The sequence below is a fragment of the Rhinoraja longicauda genome, chromosome 23, assembly GCF_053455715.1.
Source record: "Rhinoraja longicauda isolate Sanriku21f chromosome 23, sRhiLon1.1, whole genome shotgun sequence".
Lineage (NCBI taxonomy): Eukaryota > Metazoa > Chordata > Chondrichthyes > Rajiformes > Arhynchobatidae > Rhinoraja > Rhinoraja longicauda.
Window position 1 is genome coordinate 16,229,879 of NC_135975.1, and position 16,077 is coordinate 16,245,955.

Here is a 16,077-nt window from a genome sequence, read left to right on the forward strand (position 1 = left end):
ACAATGATCAGTGGTATTTATGTTGAGCGGTGGAAGAAATTCTTCAGTAACCTACTTGGAATCTAAGTGCAGATGTCCAGTAACCACAAGAGAGACAAGAAGTGCACACAAGGGTCAAATGTTTCCCCAGCACTCTCAAGGAGGTGAGAAAATTAAACTCAGCCAGCCCACTGCAGACAGCCGAATTGTCCTCAGATTTCACACAGCTCCTGAAATTACATTGCAGCTACTTAGTGTAACCAGCCCACATTACGTAGAGTAAAAAAAATTATGTGTGATATTGACCTCTTCCCGGTACAACGAGGCTTAGACAATAGGTGCAGGAGTAGGCCATTCGGCCCTTGGAGCCAGCACCGCCATTCAATGTGATCATAGCCAATGATTTATATTTTACATTGCAACACACTGAAATCCATGTCAAGTGGTACATTTCAATCTCAAGATGGCCAAAACATTTCATTGAGGATAAACCTGACAAAACACGAAGATTGAGCAAAACACAAAGTGCTGGCGGAACTCAGCGGGTCAGGCAGCATCTGCGGGGGGAATAGACAGGCGGCGTTTTGGGTCGAGTCCCTTTTCCTGTGCCTCCAAAACGAAAAAACTTAACAGTTTGTTCATTCATATTGCGCAATTAAATTCACTGTGTCTTAAACTATATGATCCACGACAGTTAATGAGTGGCTCTATTTCCCTTCAAAGGACGTCCCAAGCTTGGATTTGTTCTGCCAAGTAGTTTTTGCAACAGCTCTTGTGGCGCTGCGGTAGAGTTGCTGCGCCAGAGAACAGGGTTCGATCCTGACTACGGGTGCTGTCTGTACGGACTTTGTACCTTCCCCCTGTGACCTGCGTGGGTTTTCTCTGGGATCTCCAGTTTCCTCCCACATCTCAAAGGCGTACGGGTCTGTAGGTTAATTGGCTTGGTATAACTGTAAATTGTCCCTAGTGTGTGTAGGTTAGCGTTAGTGTGCAGGGATCGCTGGTCGGCGCTGACTCAGTGGGCCGAAGGACCCGTTTCCGCTCTGTATCTCAAAACTAAACTAAGCTCACAACTGATGGAGCAGACCTTAGACATTCCCACTGCACCTGTGTGGGGCCTGGTTTCATACGGGGACCTCCATTTTGTACAATCAGACATCGATGACAGCTCGCTTCAATTTTGTGCAACACCGTTTCTTGGACAAACTGCAACATCTCCCCACTGACAGCAGTAAACAAGTAGCTCGCAGGCAGGTTTGCAGGAGTTTTGATTTCCCAGCAGTACCTTACAACTCACCAGCGGTATATTTTCTTTAGTCAAATGACAAAAAAATTATTTTATTTCCAGTAGAAACAGGAAATGGCCTCATCGTAAATTTTAACTGGAGGGCAGGATACACAAATAAATCCATCCCTGAAGAACACCACTGGAAATATTTCCATACTTCAGCAACAGCAGATTTACGAGTTTGCTCCAGGTTTCTCCAAATAATGCAATCAAAATAATTTTAGAGAAAGCCCTGAGCTGTTGTTTATTTGCTTATGCAGGACAGAATACAGGAAGTTTTACTCATGTGCACATTGAAGACTTGTGAGATATTCATGCTGGTGACTTGGTACTCCATCAGATTTCAAAATGGAGTAAGATTTACTGGCCTGTTAGTACTAGGACTCTGACCTCTATTTTTATAAGGGGATTAGTATCTGCTGTTTGGAACAATTACCGTCCCCAGCAGAAGGCTGCCTTTCATAGACCAAAAGCGCCTGTTCACGCTTGCTTGGTCAGGCTGGATATATTTGGCAAACAATTTAATTATTTGACAAAAAAGTCGCAAAGTGCTGGAGTAACTCTGTGGGTCAGGCATCATCTGTGGAGAACATGGGAAGGTGAAAGGGACCCTTCTTCAGACTGATTTTAGTGGGAGGAAAAGAAATGTCCCAAAACATCACCTATCCATGTTCTCCAGAGATGCTGCCTGACCCGCTGAGTTACTCCAGCATCTGCAATTCCTTGTTTTCTAATTTAACTCTTAGAACAGCTTGAGAAACTCTTAAAGTTAACTTTAGCATTGCATGAATATCATTGGGCCTGTTTTGTAGTTTTTAATTGTCTCTGATATTGAGATATTGTTTGAACTGCTAAAATGTTATACATAATTTAAATAAAAGTTATTTAGAAAAAAAAAAAAAAAAGAAGTTTATCAAGTTGATTAAAACAGTCTAGAACCTTTGCAAGTTAATAGAACATTACATTAAATTAAACAAGTGGCACAGCGGTGCAGTGCGTGGCAGTGATGCAGTGTGTGGCAGCAGTGCAGTGCGTGGAGCAGTGCATGGCAGCGGTGCAGTGAATGGCACAGTGGTGCAGTGCGTGGCAGTGGTGCAGTGCGCGGCAGCGGTGCAGTGCATGGTACAGCGTAGTAGTGCGTGACAGTGGTGCAGTGCGTGGCAGCGGTGCAGTGCGTGGCAGCGGTGCAGTGCGTGGCAGTGGTGCAGTGCGTGGTACAGTGGTGCAGTGCATGGCAGCGGTGCAGTGCGTGGCAGCGGTGCAGTGCGTGGCACAGTGGTGCAGTGCGTGGCAGCGGTGCAGTGCGTGGTACAGCAGTGCAGTGCGTGGCAGCGGTGCAGTGCGTGGCACAGTGATGCAGTGCATGGCACAGTGATGCAGTGCATGGCACAGTGATGCAGTGTATGGCAGCGGTGCAGTGCGTGGCAGCGGAGCAGTGCGTGGCACAGTGGTGCAGCTGGTAGAGCTGCTGCCTCACACTGTCAGAGATCTGGGTTCGATCCTGACCTTGGGTGCTGTCTGTACGGATTTTGCACCTTCTCCCTGTGACCGCGTAGATTTCCTCTGGGTGCTCTGGTTTCCTCCCACATCCTAAAGATGTGTAGGTTTGTGGATTAAATGGTCTTTGTTGATTGCCACGAGAGTGTAGGGAGTGGATGAGCAAGTGGGGTGACATGGGACTGATGTGAACAGGCGATGGTCAGTGTGAACTCGGTGGGTCGAAAGGCCTGTTTCCATGCTGTGTCTCTCAACTAAACTAAACTAAACTGAAGGAAAACAACTGAAAAATATCTGTTCCTGTACCCAACCTGAGAATCCCTGAAATGAATGGGGCTGATCCTGGGCTGAGTTAATTGACTCTAGATTGAAGAGGCCAATTCCCCAGGACAACCTTGCCATTGGACCATGTCAGAGTGGAGAGACAAATGCAGCCGATCGGCTTTGGCTCACTCCCAGCCAAGTGTCATTGTTTCAATTCTGTCACGGTTCCTTTTCTCTTTCTATCACTTGCCTGAATAATGCATCTTCCTTGTCTAGCTGCATCAATCAATTGAGTCACAGAGCATTAAATGCTCAATAATGGAAGTGCTGCCATCTTCTTGCACCCCTCATCAGGGTCACAATTATTGAACAGATTTAAAAAAAACATAATTTCAATTATTTTTGATGTACTTTTGGAACAGCCAGGTTTCAAATAATTTCAAATATTATTTAATTAAACCTTAGAAATGTCAAAGAGGAAGTTTTATTTTTGTTTTTAGCGATCATCCCATACACCAGCACTATCCTTCACACTCAGGGGAATTTACAGGTGGCAATTAACCTACAAACCTGCACGTCTTTGCAATGTGGTAGGAAACCGGAGTACCAGGAGAAAACCCACGTGGTCACGAAAACATACAAACTCCATACAGACAGCACCCATAGTCAGGAAGTAATTGTGACCATTTCAGATGAGGTACTTACATCTGAAGTAAAACAATGTTCAAACAACTGTTCTACCGAAATCATTATCTCTTCATGGTTCAGCTGTGATTATCAGTCTGTTAAAGGCTGAACCAACCTTTATGATGAGCTTTAAACTGGACACTTAAACATTAAACTCATCCAATTGACAGCTGAAACAGGCTTGGCAGTTTGAAACATGGTGCGATGTGCGGTTTCTAAGTGGAGTACACAACCACAGCCCACACAGGATGTTCAGTTTGTACCACAGTTGGCAGTCCAATATGCACAGAACGTACTGCACATCTTAACCAAGTATCGCAGATAGGCCTGGAAGTGGAAAACCCATAAACACATGGTCATATTCTTCAAAAATACCAATTTGGAAGGTTAAGAAACACAACGCCCTCTGTTAGATTGAAGGGATGATCTACCAAGTCCAGCTAGACACTCTGACAAAGATTTAGATTAGCTCTGGGTCAATAATGTATCTGGGACCATGAATCATATTCATATCCTGTAATGCAACTTGCAACACACAAGAAGCTCAGCTTGATCTGACAAAAAGCAGGCTGCCTGATGACCATCGGAAACATCCACTCTGCCCATCCCTGGGCTTTCCTTCGGCTCATTCCACAGATGCAACAGTTCAGCACAATTCTATAACAGCACCATAAAAAAAACGGTGACCAGAAAGACAATGGCAACAGATGCACAGCAATACCACTAACTCCAAGTTTCATTCTTGGTTGCATTTAATCCCAACCTGGACATATCTCACTGCTCCTTCATCCTTGAATCTTGGAATGCACAAGCTATCAATACTATGGGGATGGCTTCACTATTAGACGATAATTAATTCCCCACCTAGCAGTAGTGTGGGAACATATTTGCTATGATAGTTACAGCAGTTCAAGACAATGGCTCACCAACAAAGCCAGCCTTGCCAGTGACACCCACATCCTGTGAATGAATGTGGAAAATTACTCTCTCCAAGATAGCTTGCAAACTTGGCTCCTCAAGGCCAACTTCAAATGCAAGGCATTATCTTTTTTTAAATTACTTCATAAACTAAAAATAATTATAGCACTGCAAAGAACACGAAATCCCCTTGTATGTTTGCCATAGTGAAGATTGTCCTGGGCTACAATATAACTTTTAGTATGAACGTTCTCTATATATCCATGCATGGGTTCATTATTGTGAACAGAAGAATCACGTGATCTGCTTCCTTTCAGCAATACAACATTGTCACATGTGATCGGGAATAAACTATCTACACCAGAGCTGAAAGATTCAACATACTGTTTAAATGTGTAGGTTTGCAAAGTAAAATACTGCCTCCTTGGATACATGCTGTGTCTCATTGTATTCGTCAAAATATGTTCATCAAGAATTCAACCCATCAATACCTGTCATTGACTAAAATAGAATGAGGCCTTGTATTTTTGCTGCAAAACCATCAGCATTCTGGGCAAATACATGGCAAGTTGAACTTCACCTCCTGAATCAGTGATGCTTTCAAGAGAGAGCTGGATAGAGCTCTTAAGGATAGCGGAGTGAGGGGGTATGGGGAGAAGGCAGGAACGGGGTACTGATTGATAGTGATCAGCCATGATCGCATTGAATGGCGGTGCTGGCTCGAAGGGCTGAATGGCCTACTCCTGCACCTATTGTCTATTGTCTATTGTCTACCCTACGTCTCTGTCAACTATGCAAACTGCTTGATTGACTGCCACTTTCGAAAGGAGCAATTTTTAAAGAAATGCTCTCTCTTCCCACCCTATTAGGAATCGGGTTTGGAAAATTACAGTGGAGTTCTGAGAATTATATTAAGGGGTAAAACTGAATCTGCTTCATAAATTCATAAGTGATAGGTGCTGAATTAGGCCATTCGGCCCATCGTCTATTCCGCCATTATATCATGGCTGATCTATCTCTCCCAAACCCTATTCTCCTGCCTTCTCCCCATAAACCCCTGACGCCCGCACCAATCAACCCTTGCTCGGCCGAGTCTGCTGATTCCAACTGCAATCAGCAGTCATGATTATGATTTGATTGAACATTATGATTTGTAAGTATTCCTCTCATGAATGAAATTGAACCAGATTGTTTCACTGGCATCCGTTGGCTTAGAGTGTAGCTGGGAGTGCTCTAGGATCAATAATTCAGTTGATTTGGTGTATTTTTATGCTTTGCAAGCCTGAAGTCTGTGTCACAAAGATGAAGGATACAATCGTACCCTGATAATCTGAAACAGTGAGAGAGTTATCCACTGCACAAAAATCATTAGTAAAATGATCCAGCTGAACCGGAAGTCTGCAGTCCACAACAAGTGGTGTTTGAAGATGGCTGTGGGATTCAACAAGAATTTCTCTAACCTTTCACGTGGCCTTTTAAATTCAGGTTCAGTTTCTCTGCTGCATGATTGAACATCTTCTGCCCTACAGTTCTTAATCTATGAGCATGTAGCATAACTTTTAATCTTTTGGCATGTTCCTGTCAGTCCAAATTTAAAAAAAACCTTTGACCGCCAAAGACATCAACCCACGGTACTTACAGTTCGGTGAGCTGGGAGTCTGCCGGTCGATAAGATGAATAAAGTTCTCCAGGAACGCTGTGTTGTTGGTTGAAGGAGTCAGTCCATGGCAGTATTCCCTGAAAGGCATTGTTAACACACATACACACACTATACTGGTTTTCCCACACGTAAACAAACATTGCCATGATGAGAGAGGGAAGTACGCACGACCAAACGTTGACGACAACAACACACAAGAGCCGGCTGTACACATCACAGCACACAGAGCACAACAAACATTAAACACAGTTAGTTACTCAACAACACTCTCAGGGCTGGGCTCGAAAGGTGCCGGCAATGGGTTGACAATTCCACTTTCTACCCATCTACAGGTAAGCAATATCGAAAATCTGAACCATTAACTCTGCTTCTCTTTCCACAGATGTTGCCTGACCTGCTGAGCATTTTCTATTTTTCTATCTAAAAAAACCCAAACTACTTTAACTTTCTAGGTAGGATTAGAACGACTTTTTAGATAATCAACTATCCTATCATCCCACATTATATCTTTCTGTGGCATCTGAACACTTACAAAGTATCGCAGTTAGCGCTGTCACTACCAGGGTGGGGAGAAAAAATGGTTCTAATTTAGTTTGGTTTCAAAGTTCCAGAGAAAGCATTTATTTTAAAAAGATACAGAAGTGCTGTAGTAACTCAGCAGGCCTGACCGTTGAGTTACTCCATCATTTGGCATCTCCATCATTTGGTGCTAAAGCATCATCTGCAGTTCCTTGTTTATCTAAGGTATTTATTTTGCTTTCTTTAAAGTAACAGCCAATATTCGGACACTCGCTGAAGGGAGACAACTACATTCCAGGGCATTATATATCTGCCCCATGCTTACATGACCATAGGCAGTGAATGGACTATTCATGGGAGGTGGAGTTAAGTCACACTTGGCCTCTCATAACCATACTTTCCAAAAGAGGCACAGATGGAAACCCTGTTCATTTTATTCCTGGGTCGAACCTTCACTGTTCCAACTACGAAAAGTTGAGATAACCATGAGATTCGACCCGTCTACATTCTTGTGTATTCAACCATTTGGCTAATTACCTCTGCCATAAATGCACATATTTTGCAAATCAAAATGTAACAAAATGAATCTCCTTAACAGCTCGTTCAGCAGCGACTAAACAGATTTTTTTTTCCAGCATCAAAGCAAATTTCTACAGCCTGCCACCAGCATTGCTACTGTTAGAACTAAAAATACTTTGTTTCTTAACAAGAAATGAAGGATTTTATATCTGCAGCAGAATAGGGGCTGAGACTATTGTCTGCAGAGCTCGGCAGAACTGTGCAATGCCACCCCTGCTCCAGTCTATAGCTTCTGCTGCTCTAAAGGCTTAAACTGCAAAACATTTGAATAAGATGATGAAAGACATCTGTCGCAGCGTATTCAATAACACCACTCATAAATATAATTCACTGATTTCCCCATGTGCTTGACACATGAGGATATGCGTGTGGTGTAGACTTAAATGCTTCATATTTATCCGTTTTTCAGTTTAACTATGAAAATTTCCATTTCTCTTATTTAGAGTTTGGTGCTATTTGAAATGAAATTATTTTCATTTTGTTGGATAGATTCAAATCTATATTCAGTAAAGGATCATCAGTTTTCCGTGTTACATTCGGACTGATACTCTACCATTGCACTAATAGTCCCATCTATAATGTTAACCCGTCTGTGTTTCGGGTGTCAATGCTGGGTCATTGTGTTGTCAGTGGGCCAGGAATGCAACTTAATGCTTGCAGTCAGGATCCAGGCTGCAGGTGACCAACCAGATAATCACTGCTTCCAATAGATTCTCTGAAAGTCTTTCAAAAATAATCTGACTTCTTTACTTCAATTACTACTTCTGTTATGTTTGATTCTTTCCCCTGAATTACATTGTTTCATTTCTCATAATACTGCTTCTTTTCTGAATCTACCAATTCCCTGTATTTCTTATATCTCCATTTTTGTTTTTGTCTATTGGATAAGTGTGGGGCAATTAAAATGATGCCATGCTTTAATTCTATCACAGTAGAATATTCTGTTATTTGATCATGTCCCTGCTTACTGTGAATGTAGAATCTTAATGCATCGCCGAGGTCACTTGTACTTAAATCAACGCACGTGAATTGTTTTAAGTTTGATATATTCAAGCACACTGCTCACTTTGGATAATTTCCAGGTTTCCAAGACCACATTTTTGCCAAAAATGACTGCTTGTGCTAGGAATGTTGAGCATTCAGTGACTGGTTGCTTTGAAAATCCTCTTTGCAAATGAAGGAGGGATATCCTTTCTTTTGGATGGAAAGCTGGTGAATTTAGGCCTGTCAAGACAGATGAAACGCAGGTCGAAGAACGATGTTTTTCATCAAGAGTTACACCTCAGCATTTTCGAAAACCTGCCCAAAACTCGGAAACCTGTTGAAGTTGGAACTGGACACCTTCCAAAATCAGTTAGTCCAGTGCCATGAGCTCCCAAGTCACAGCAGATCAAGCCCCTCTATCCCCAAACAGTCATGCTGTACATGCGCTCTCACAACAAAGCATTAAACTGAGCTACCTTGGTGCGAGATATACATATCCTGTAGTTTCGAAGTTATCGGGCATTATTGACTCTAAGTCTGAAAAGAAATAATTGTTAAGATGCTCATTATTGCTTCCAATTGTAGTCTTTGCGTAGCCAGATCTTGACATTGAACAGTCGGAAGAGAATTTCTTTTATCAAAAACTGCAAAAATAATTATTTATCATCCAAGTAAATTGCGCAGTGCAACGTTATAAAAAAATGCAGACAGCAAGCAAGAATTATATAAAATAAGTAAACTAAAGCTATTAATGTAATGATAATGAGACACCAAGAGCTAATAGATAAAAGGACAGACACAATAAACACAGGAAAATATCCAACAGGGGTAGGAGCTCTAGTGCATTACAGTATACTTTAAAAGACAATACAATGAGGAAATTGACTAACAAAAAGATACTTGCCCTTGCTTTTGGCTGTCAGAATCCATCAGAAAGAGAAAGCAGGGAACAGGAAAAAGGGTCAAGTAGAAGGGATTATAAAACAATATTTTATTCAATGAGTATTTGAATAAAAATATTGTGCTATACTGGGAGACTTAATGCACAGTAGAAGTCTGAAAAAGACACACTCGCTTGCAGACTGAAAACTATATGTGATCACCATTAATGTTACCTTCGAGAAACCGCATCATTTAAAGGTCTGTTTACTGAGCATCAAAATGTACTCCAGCACAAAGGTAATACAAGTCTGGTGGTATCCAAGGCCCTAAAGCTCGACAGTATCATGCACAGTGTTAAATACAACAGCATTGCAGCCCTGTGAAAGGGACTTCAGCTTTCAATAAAATTTGTTTCTTCAATCACATGTGGAAATAGTGGTTTGCAAAGTGGATGCAGTGAGATGAGCCACAGACATGTGGTGCCTGTTCCCTCTTTGTCATTATAAATCATCCCAATATTAGTTGTGGGCGCGAGGCTGTTTTTAAAACTTACGCCATGGTCAACAATCTTCCTGCCGATCTTGAAGATCAAATTGATCAACATCTAAACTCAGTCCTTTTAAAGAGCACAAGCAAGGATTGGGATCTACTCCACAAAGATGAAAACCCAGAGGAATCGAATGCTCCAGAGGAGATTAATTTCGAATTTCATCTGATATTTCCAATTTTACACATGGCCTGTAAATAGCATTTTAAATTCTTGAAGTTGATGCTTCTCTGTACGTGCTTGTGATATTTACACTTGCACTGAAGAGCCTTTAATATTGCAAGACCATTTCCAGTAACAAGGTCGTCTTCTGAATGAATGCCAGAGCAGTAAAATATAACAGAAAGGACAATGTGCACCATATACTCAGGAGTGTTTGTCTTATGCACCATGCAGTCATTTTCTGATGTCCAACCCCATAATTTATAAGATGTCTGTTGTTTAGCTAGAATTGTGTAAATATAAAAAAATCTGAATGAGCTACTTATAACAGAGTTCAGTTCATTACAATCAGCATTTGAATCTTCTGAGCCAATGTGGTGTCAAAGGAGTTTCCATCACCCAATGCAACATTTGAAGGTCCAGCCCTCACATTATCAATAATCAAGTCCTATTTTCTTAATTATTATTTAGTCTTCTGCATTGATGACCGTGATAGAATTCTATTGCTACGTACCGATCAAACCCAAATAAATCTCCACATAATGGAGAAATGCCAATGGATCTTAGATGAGGAAACTCCCAAGAGTAGAGAGGCTGAGCTAGCGAGAGAATTTGGGCAGACAAGAACTCTATTCAATGGAGTGCAGGAGGCTGAGGGGCGATCTTACAGCTGTGTATAAAATCATGAGGGGAATGGATAGGGTAAATGCATAGAGTCAAGGGAAAGGAAATCAAAAATCAGAGGACAGGTTTAAGGTGAGAGGGGCAAGATTTAATAGGAACCTGAGGGGCAACTTTTTGACTCAGAGGATGGTGGTATTTGGAACAAGCTGCCAGAGGAGGTGGTTGAGCCAGTTACTATAACAGCATTTTAAAGACATTGGACATATATACGTGGATAGGAACGGTTTAGAGCCAAACACTGCCACTGGAACTCGCTTACATGACATCTTGGTCGGCATGGATGAGTTGGGCCGAAGGGCTTGTTTCTGTGCTGTATGACGGTGTAATTTCAAGAAATCTGCCTGGTAGACCATCACTAAAGCAGTGTTTCAAAGTCACTGGCAGGGTGCAAATTCCCAATGATTTTATGCGATTGTAAATCACTTTCCTTGCAACCTTTGGATTTTTTTTCTGATCAGCAACAGTTTTGGATGAATTGATAGGGTTGTGCATGCCGGGTCTTTGCTTATGCATGTCTAGTTTGCAAGCGAGCTGGAGAAACATTTTAAAAGGCTGTTAAAACAATAAACTAGCACAAACTCTGAAAATTAACAATTGTGAAGATCTGTGATTAGCATTGTATTAATTATTTCAATGGATGGTTTAGATTATTGCCATGCCTTACCCACATGACAAACTATTGTTACATTTATCTTGCCCTGTAACAGGCCAAGGAAAGGACATCAAGTGTAATATCAAGTGGAATTCTCTGCCTCAGAAGGCAGTGGAGGTCAATTCTTTGAATGCATTCAATAGAGAGCTGGATAGAGCTCTTAAGGATGGCGGAGTCAGGGGGTATGGGGAGAAGGCAGGAACGGGGTACTGATTGAGAATGATCAGCCATGATCACATTGAATGGTGGTGCCGGTTCGAAGGGCCGAATGGCCTCCTTCTGCACCTATTGTCTATTCTCCATTGTCTATTTTAGCCAAATATTTCAGAAATTTTGGATTGCCTGTATAACATTTTGTGCTATAGATGCCAGGGTATCTGTTAAGTCAAGAACATGTAAAAGGAACCTTGGAACATGTTTAATTGGCACTTTGGTTTTGCTAAGGGTTGGACAATTTGCGCAGGTGTAAGACTATACCATCGTGCTGCTGACAGGCCAGAGACATTACACATGCAAGAGGAGATTTGTTATTTTATTTTGCTTTTGCAACTCATCTTAAAATGTTTAAAGTACAAAATAAAACAAGAAAAATAAGCACAAGGAAGTGGATGAGTGAGACTTGTATCACCTCTGTGCCCATTTCCCCCGTGGAATTCATTCAAGGTAAAGTCAAATTAACTCTAGAAACCAAGTCAAGTCTTGGGAAATATCGTTCTTCAAAATGCAACTGTTTGGATCTTGCAGTCAGTGGCAAATAAGAGGTGCTTGCTCTTGCATTTGCAGCCAGACTCTGTCGGGGCTTTTGTATTGGCAGCCACGATAGTCACAGCAGCCTAGTGCCCTCTGTTGGGTTGCAGAGGGGAGAGAACAGAACTACTGGGTATCTCCTTCATCAATCAGACCGGGAACTGAATATGAACATAGCAGAGATACGCAAGGAAATGTGTGTCAGTGTAAAAATGGGCACAAAACATGAACTAAAGAGAGAGAAAGATAGCGTTAAGATAAATGGGACAGAAAATAAAAAGTTTAAAACTTTTAAGATCCATGATAATGATTAAAATCAGAAGAAATTAATTTTCAATGCCGAAAAAATTTGCTCATCAGTAATTAAAATTGATCATGGTCTAACTTTCTCTGCCACATTTTGTGGGTAACTAACAACTAAGGCTTATAAATGCATGCTTTATATTGAGCTTTTCAGTGAGATATTGGCCTACCTCAGCTTATGAAGAAGCAGAACAAACTCTAGGGGCATATATTGGTGACATTGATAAAATATGTTGTAAAACAACAAATGTTCTGTCGTATAAGTCAGAGCTGGCTTCGGTAATTGAGCTAACAGACTGTGAAGGACTTAATTGACTTCATTGCGTTTCGATGGAATATTTCTGAGATGTAATTGGGTTATAGATCTGTTTGCAAAAGCAATAACCCTCTGTGGGAATGCTGAAGATGTGATAACTTCAGAAACACATATGCTCGCTAGCAGCAATAATAACAAGCTGATGGGTATAAATTATCTTTGAGGAGATGTGAGACTGGTTGAATCAAATGGATGTTTTCGTTTGATCAGATACTGATTGAGGAAAAGATGTCATCTCTGATCAGTCAAAAAATAATCCATAAATCATTGAAGATTGGTCAAGAACATGCAGATCCACAGTGCATGATCTTGGAACTGAATGATGGAGGTTTCATGTGGATGCATCATTAGGGTGTCGCATGCACAAAGGCTGCAATAACCACTGTATGGGTTGTGATTTTAAATGTCCTCGAAGACTGTGTTAGGATGGCTTCCTTGCACACGGCAGAAATGAAATTTGATTTAGACTGATTATCCTGTCGTGCAGAGAACGATTAACTTCCTCAACAAAGTTGAGCACTGACTTCCTGGATTGGCAGAAATCCAGAAAGTTACTTTCTAATCGACTCCTTAACAGCAGTGGCCATCAGTAGCCTGGCCACATTTACGATACAAAACCTGGGCAAATAATTAAGAATTTTATGGCTGGATTTCTTTTCATTTGACAATAGTAGGCCATTCTGTACAAGATATTTATCAATCAACTGCTATAAACAGACCTTTCAATGGATGCATAGAATGAGAAGGTACAGCAGTACAATGATTCTAAAATTACATGGCAAGGGAAATTGTGCATATTCAGTAAGGGAACTTTGATAGAAAAAAAGCACTCTTACAAGTTCATCCATGCAGTCGTTTACATCCTTGCATGTCTGTTTCTCCAATGCTTTAGAATCATTGCTTCACACTATGGAAGACATCTATCTGACAATCTACTTAATCTTTCAGAAACTTTCAAATGTTATTTTATTTTATTATTGAGATATTTTATTATTTTGCAGCATCAATACTTTGCCCTCTCCTGCATGCATTTTCCACGTCAGCCAGCACCTTTCCAATACTTACGTTTAGCCTGAGTGATAACCTCGTCTAATTTGGCTTTGATGTAGTGAGAACTATAAGGTGGTAACACCAATGCCAAACTGGAAAAAACAGACAGATATTGTCATATAACTAATAGATTCCTGGAAGTGAGGAGTTAGCACATAAATAACAGCATGGATAAAAGATGGCATTGTTACCACATGAAACACACTGCCATTAATGCTCCCACATCCGTTCCTTTGCACGAGTGGTAGCGAACCTAGGATTTGATACGTTAATTTTTCCAGGCATGTTTAAACAACCAAATTGGTTGAATCTATTTCCTCTGAACTGAAGACAAAATAACGCAGATGCTGTAAATCAAAAAACATAATATGCTGGAAGTATGCAGCAAGTTAGGCAGCATCTGGGGAGAGAGAAAGAGTTAACAGTTCAGGATCAACCTGAACTCAAGCTCTATTTCACTCTTCTCAGACGTTACAGGATACTGAGCACTTCATACTGTATGTTCTGAAATATTCCCAGCAAAATCACAATTCTCCAATCCATCTGTTCTGATGCTTAGAAGGTTGGCAGACCAGTGTGGGCATCAAGCAGAACATGTTTTCATTTGCATGCCAAATAAATCTACTTAAACATCAATGAACGCCTTTCACATGAACATATCTACTTCAGATTCACATCTCCAACCGCCAACCCCATTCTTCCAAAGATGCTGAGTCCTTGCTGGGTTAAGTTTCATTGTTGTAGTTTTAGGTGATGCTACTCCATATAGTTTAAGTACATCAACTTTATGTCCCTTTGCTGAACTTTATCCAATGTACCCTTTATGAGAGTTCCAGGCTGATTCATAGATAAGTGCCCATGAGGGGAAATTCTGCCTGAGTCTTCCTGCCTCCCATTTTAAAGGAGAGCCTTAGGACTCAATCATTTGGCTATTGCATAGAGTGATGTATGGAGATCTTTGGAAATCAAACATGTTTTGAACTAAAAGTATCACAGAGTAAGGTTTTAATTACCATTAAAATCTATTTAAGAGCGATGAAGCAGCGGTAGAGTTGCTGCCTTACAGACCCAGAGATCAGGCTTCAATCCTGACTGTACAACCTCCCTGCGACTGCATGCAATTTCTCCGGGTGCTCTGGTTTTCCCCTACATTACAAAGACGTGCAGGTTTGTAGGTTAATTGGCTTCTGTAAATTGTCCCTAATGTGCAGCATAGAACTAGTGTACGGGTGATCGCTGGTTGGCGCTGACTCGGCAGTCCGAAGGGACGTTTCCATGCTGCATCTCTAATGTAAAGTAATCTAAACATGTTCCAAAAACAACAACTCAAGAGGAATTATGTTCATTCCAAACTCGATATGGTTAGACACAAAATGCTGGAGTAACTCAGTAAATGCTGGAATAACTGGCAGCATCTCTGGATAGAAGGAATGGGTGACGTTTCAGGTCGAGACCCTTCTTCAGACTGATGTCAGGGGAGAGGGAGATATATAGATAAGCGTAAGGTGTGAAAATAGGACAAAGGGAATGGAGATCAAGGAAAATGTAGAATAGATACTTGTTAGCTGGGAGTTACCTGCATTTTTTTTAATCTCTGTTCAAGTGACAGTAGAAATAATCAATATGGCAACATAATAGGAAAGGCAAAAAAATACTTTCATTGGGAGATATAATTATTATTCCTTTTTAAAAAACCACGGAACCTCAACCTGGGTGCTTCCTTTCAATGGGAAATGTGTGTGGGTCTTGATGCCATGCTGTGACCCAGCCATTGCATCACAGTAGTTCTCTTTGGTCCTAAACTGGTCATCAGACATGAAGCAGAGCGTAAGGTTCAAGGACAGATTTTCCAACCTGCTGGAAGAGCTAATGTGTGGAAATTGACTCCAGAAATCATAACTTCAGTGCCAGTCTCAAGAGGTTCGAGTTGAGCATGAGAAAGGTACCGAATAAAGATCTCTCTGCATTGATACACAATGTACTTTAACCGTTATCCCAGAAAGACATTCAGTACCACCCCACCAACCAACCCCTGCTCAGCCCCACCCCAACACCAATGAAGAAGTGAGGCATGTTTCATCCCCTCACAAATTTAACTGGACTCCACTGAAAGGCAGATTCAGATTCCATTTAGTTTATTGTCAAAAAACCATGGCACGATGAAATCCCTTGCTCACATGAAGCTCGCTGATCAAACAGTATTCCTATATCTGCATTTCCTACATGGCTTCACTCGACATGAGAACAAACTTGCCTTGTGGTAATATTGAAACTAGTGGCATGAAGACAAATAGTTTCAGGTGACTTACTGCTGCACGCTCAGCATGCAGGTCACTTACCCAAATCCCTCACTGCAAAG

At 41.2% G+C, this 16,077-nt stretch overlaps 1 protein-coding gene across 3 annotated transcripts in view; it reads right to left on the reverse strand.

The window, feature by feature from the left end:
- LOC144604905 (voltage-dependent calcium channel subunit alpha-2/delta-1-like) overlaps positions 1–16,077 on the reverse strand; it is a 497,845-nt gene that overhangs the window by 79,569 nt on the left and 402,199 nt on the right. For 2 of the 3 annotated variants that reach the window (XM_078419763.1, XM_078419762.1), the window contains 3 exons: positions 13,734–13,810; positions 8,852–8,912; positions 6,273–6,370 (listed from right to left, as the gene is read on the reverse strand). In XM_078419763.1, the coding sequence (XP_078275889.1) occupies positions 6,273–6,370; positions 8,852–8,912; positions 13,734–13,810 (236 nt within the window). Of the gene's footprint in view, positions 1–6,272; positions 6,371–8,851; positions 8,913–9,217; positions 9,292–13,733; positions 13,811–16,077 lie in introns of those variants that run through there. The other variant, XM_078419764.1, reaches the window with a different exon arrangement.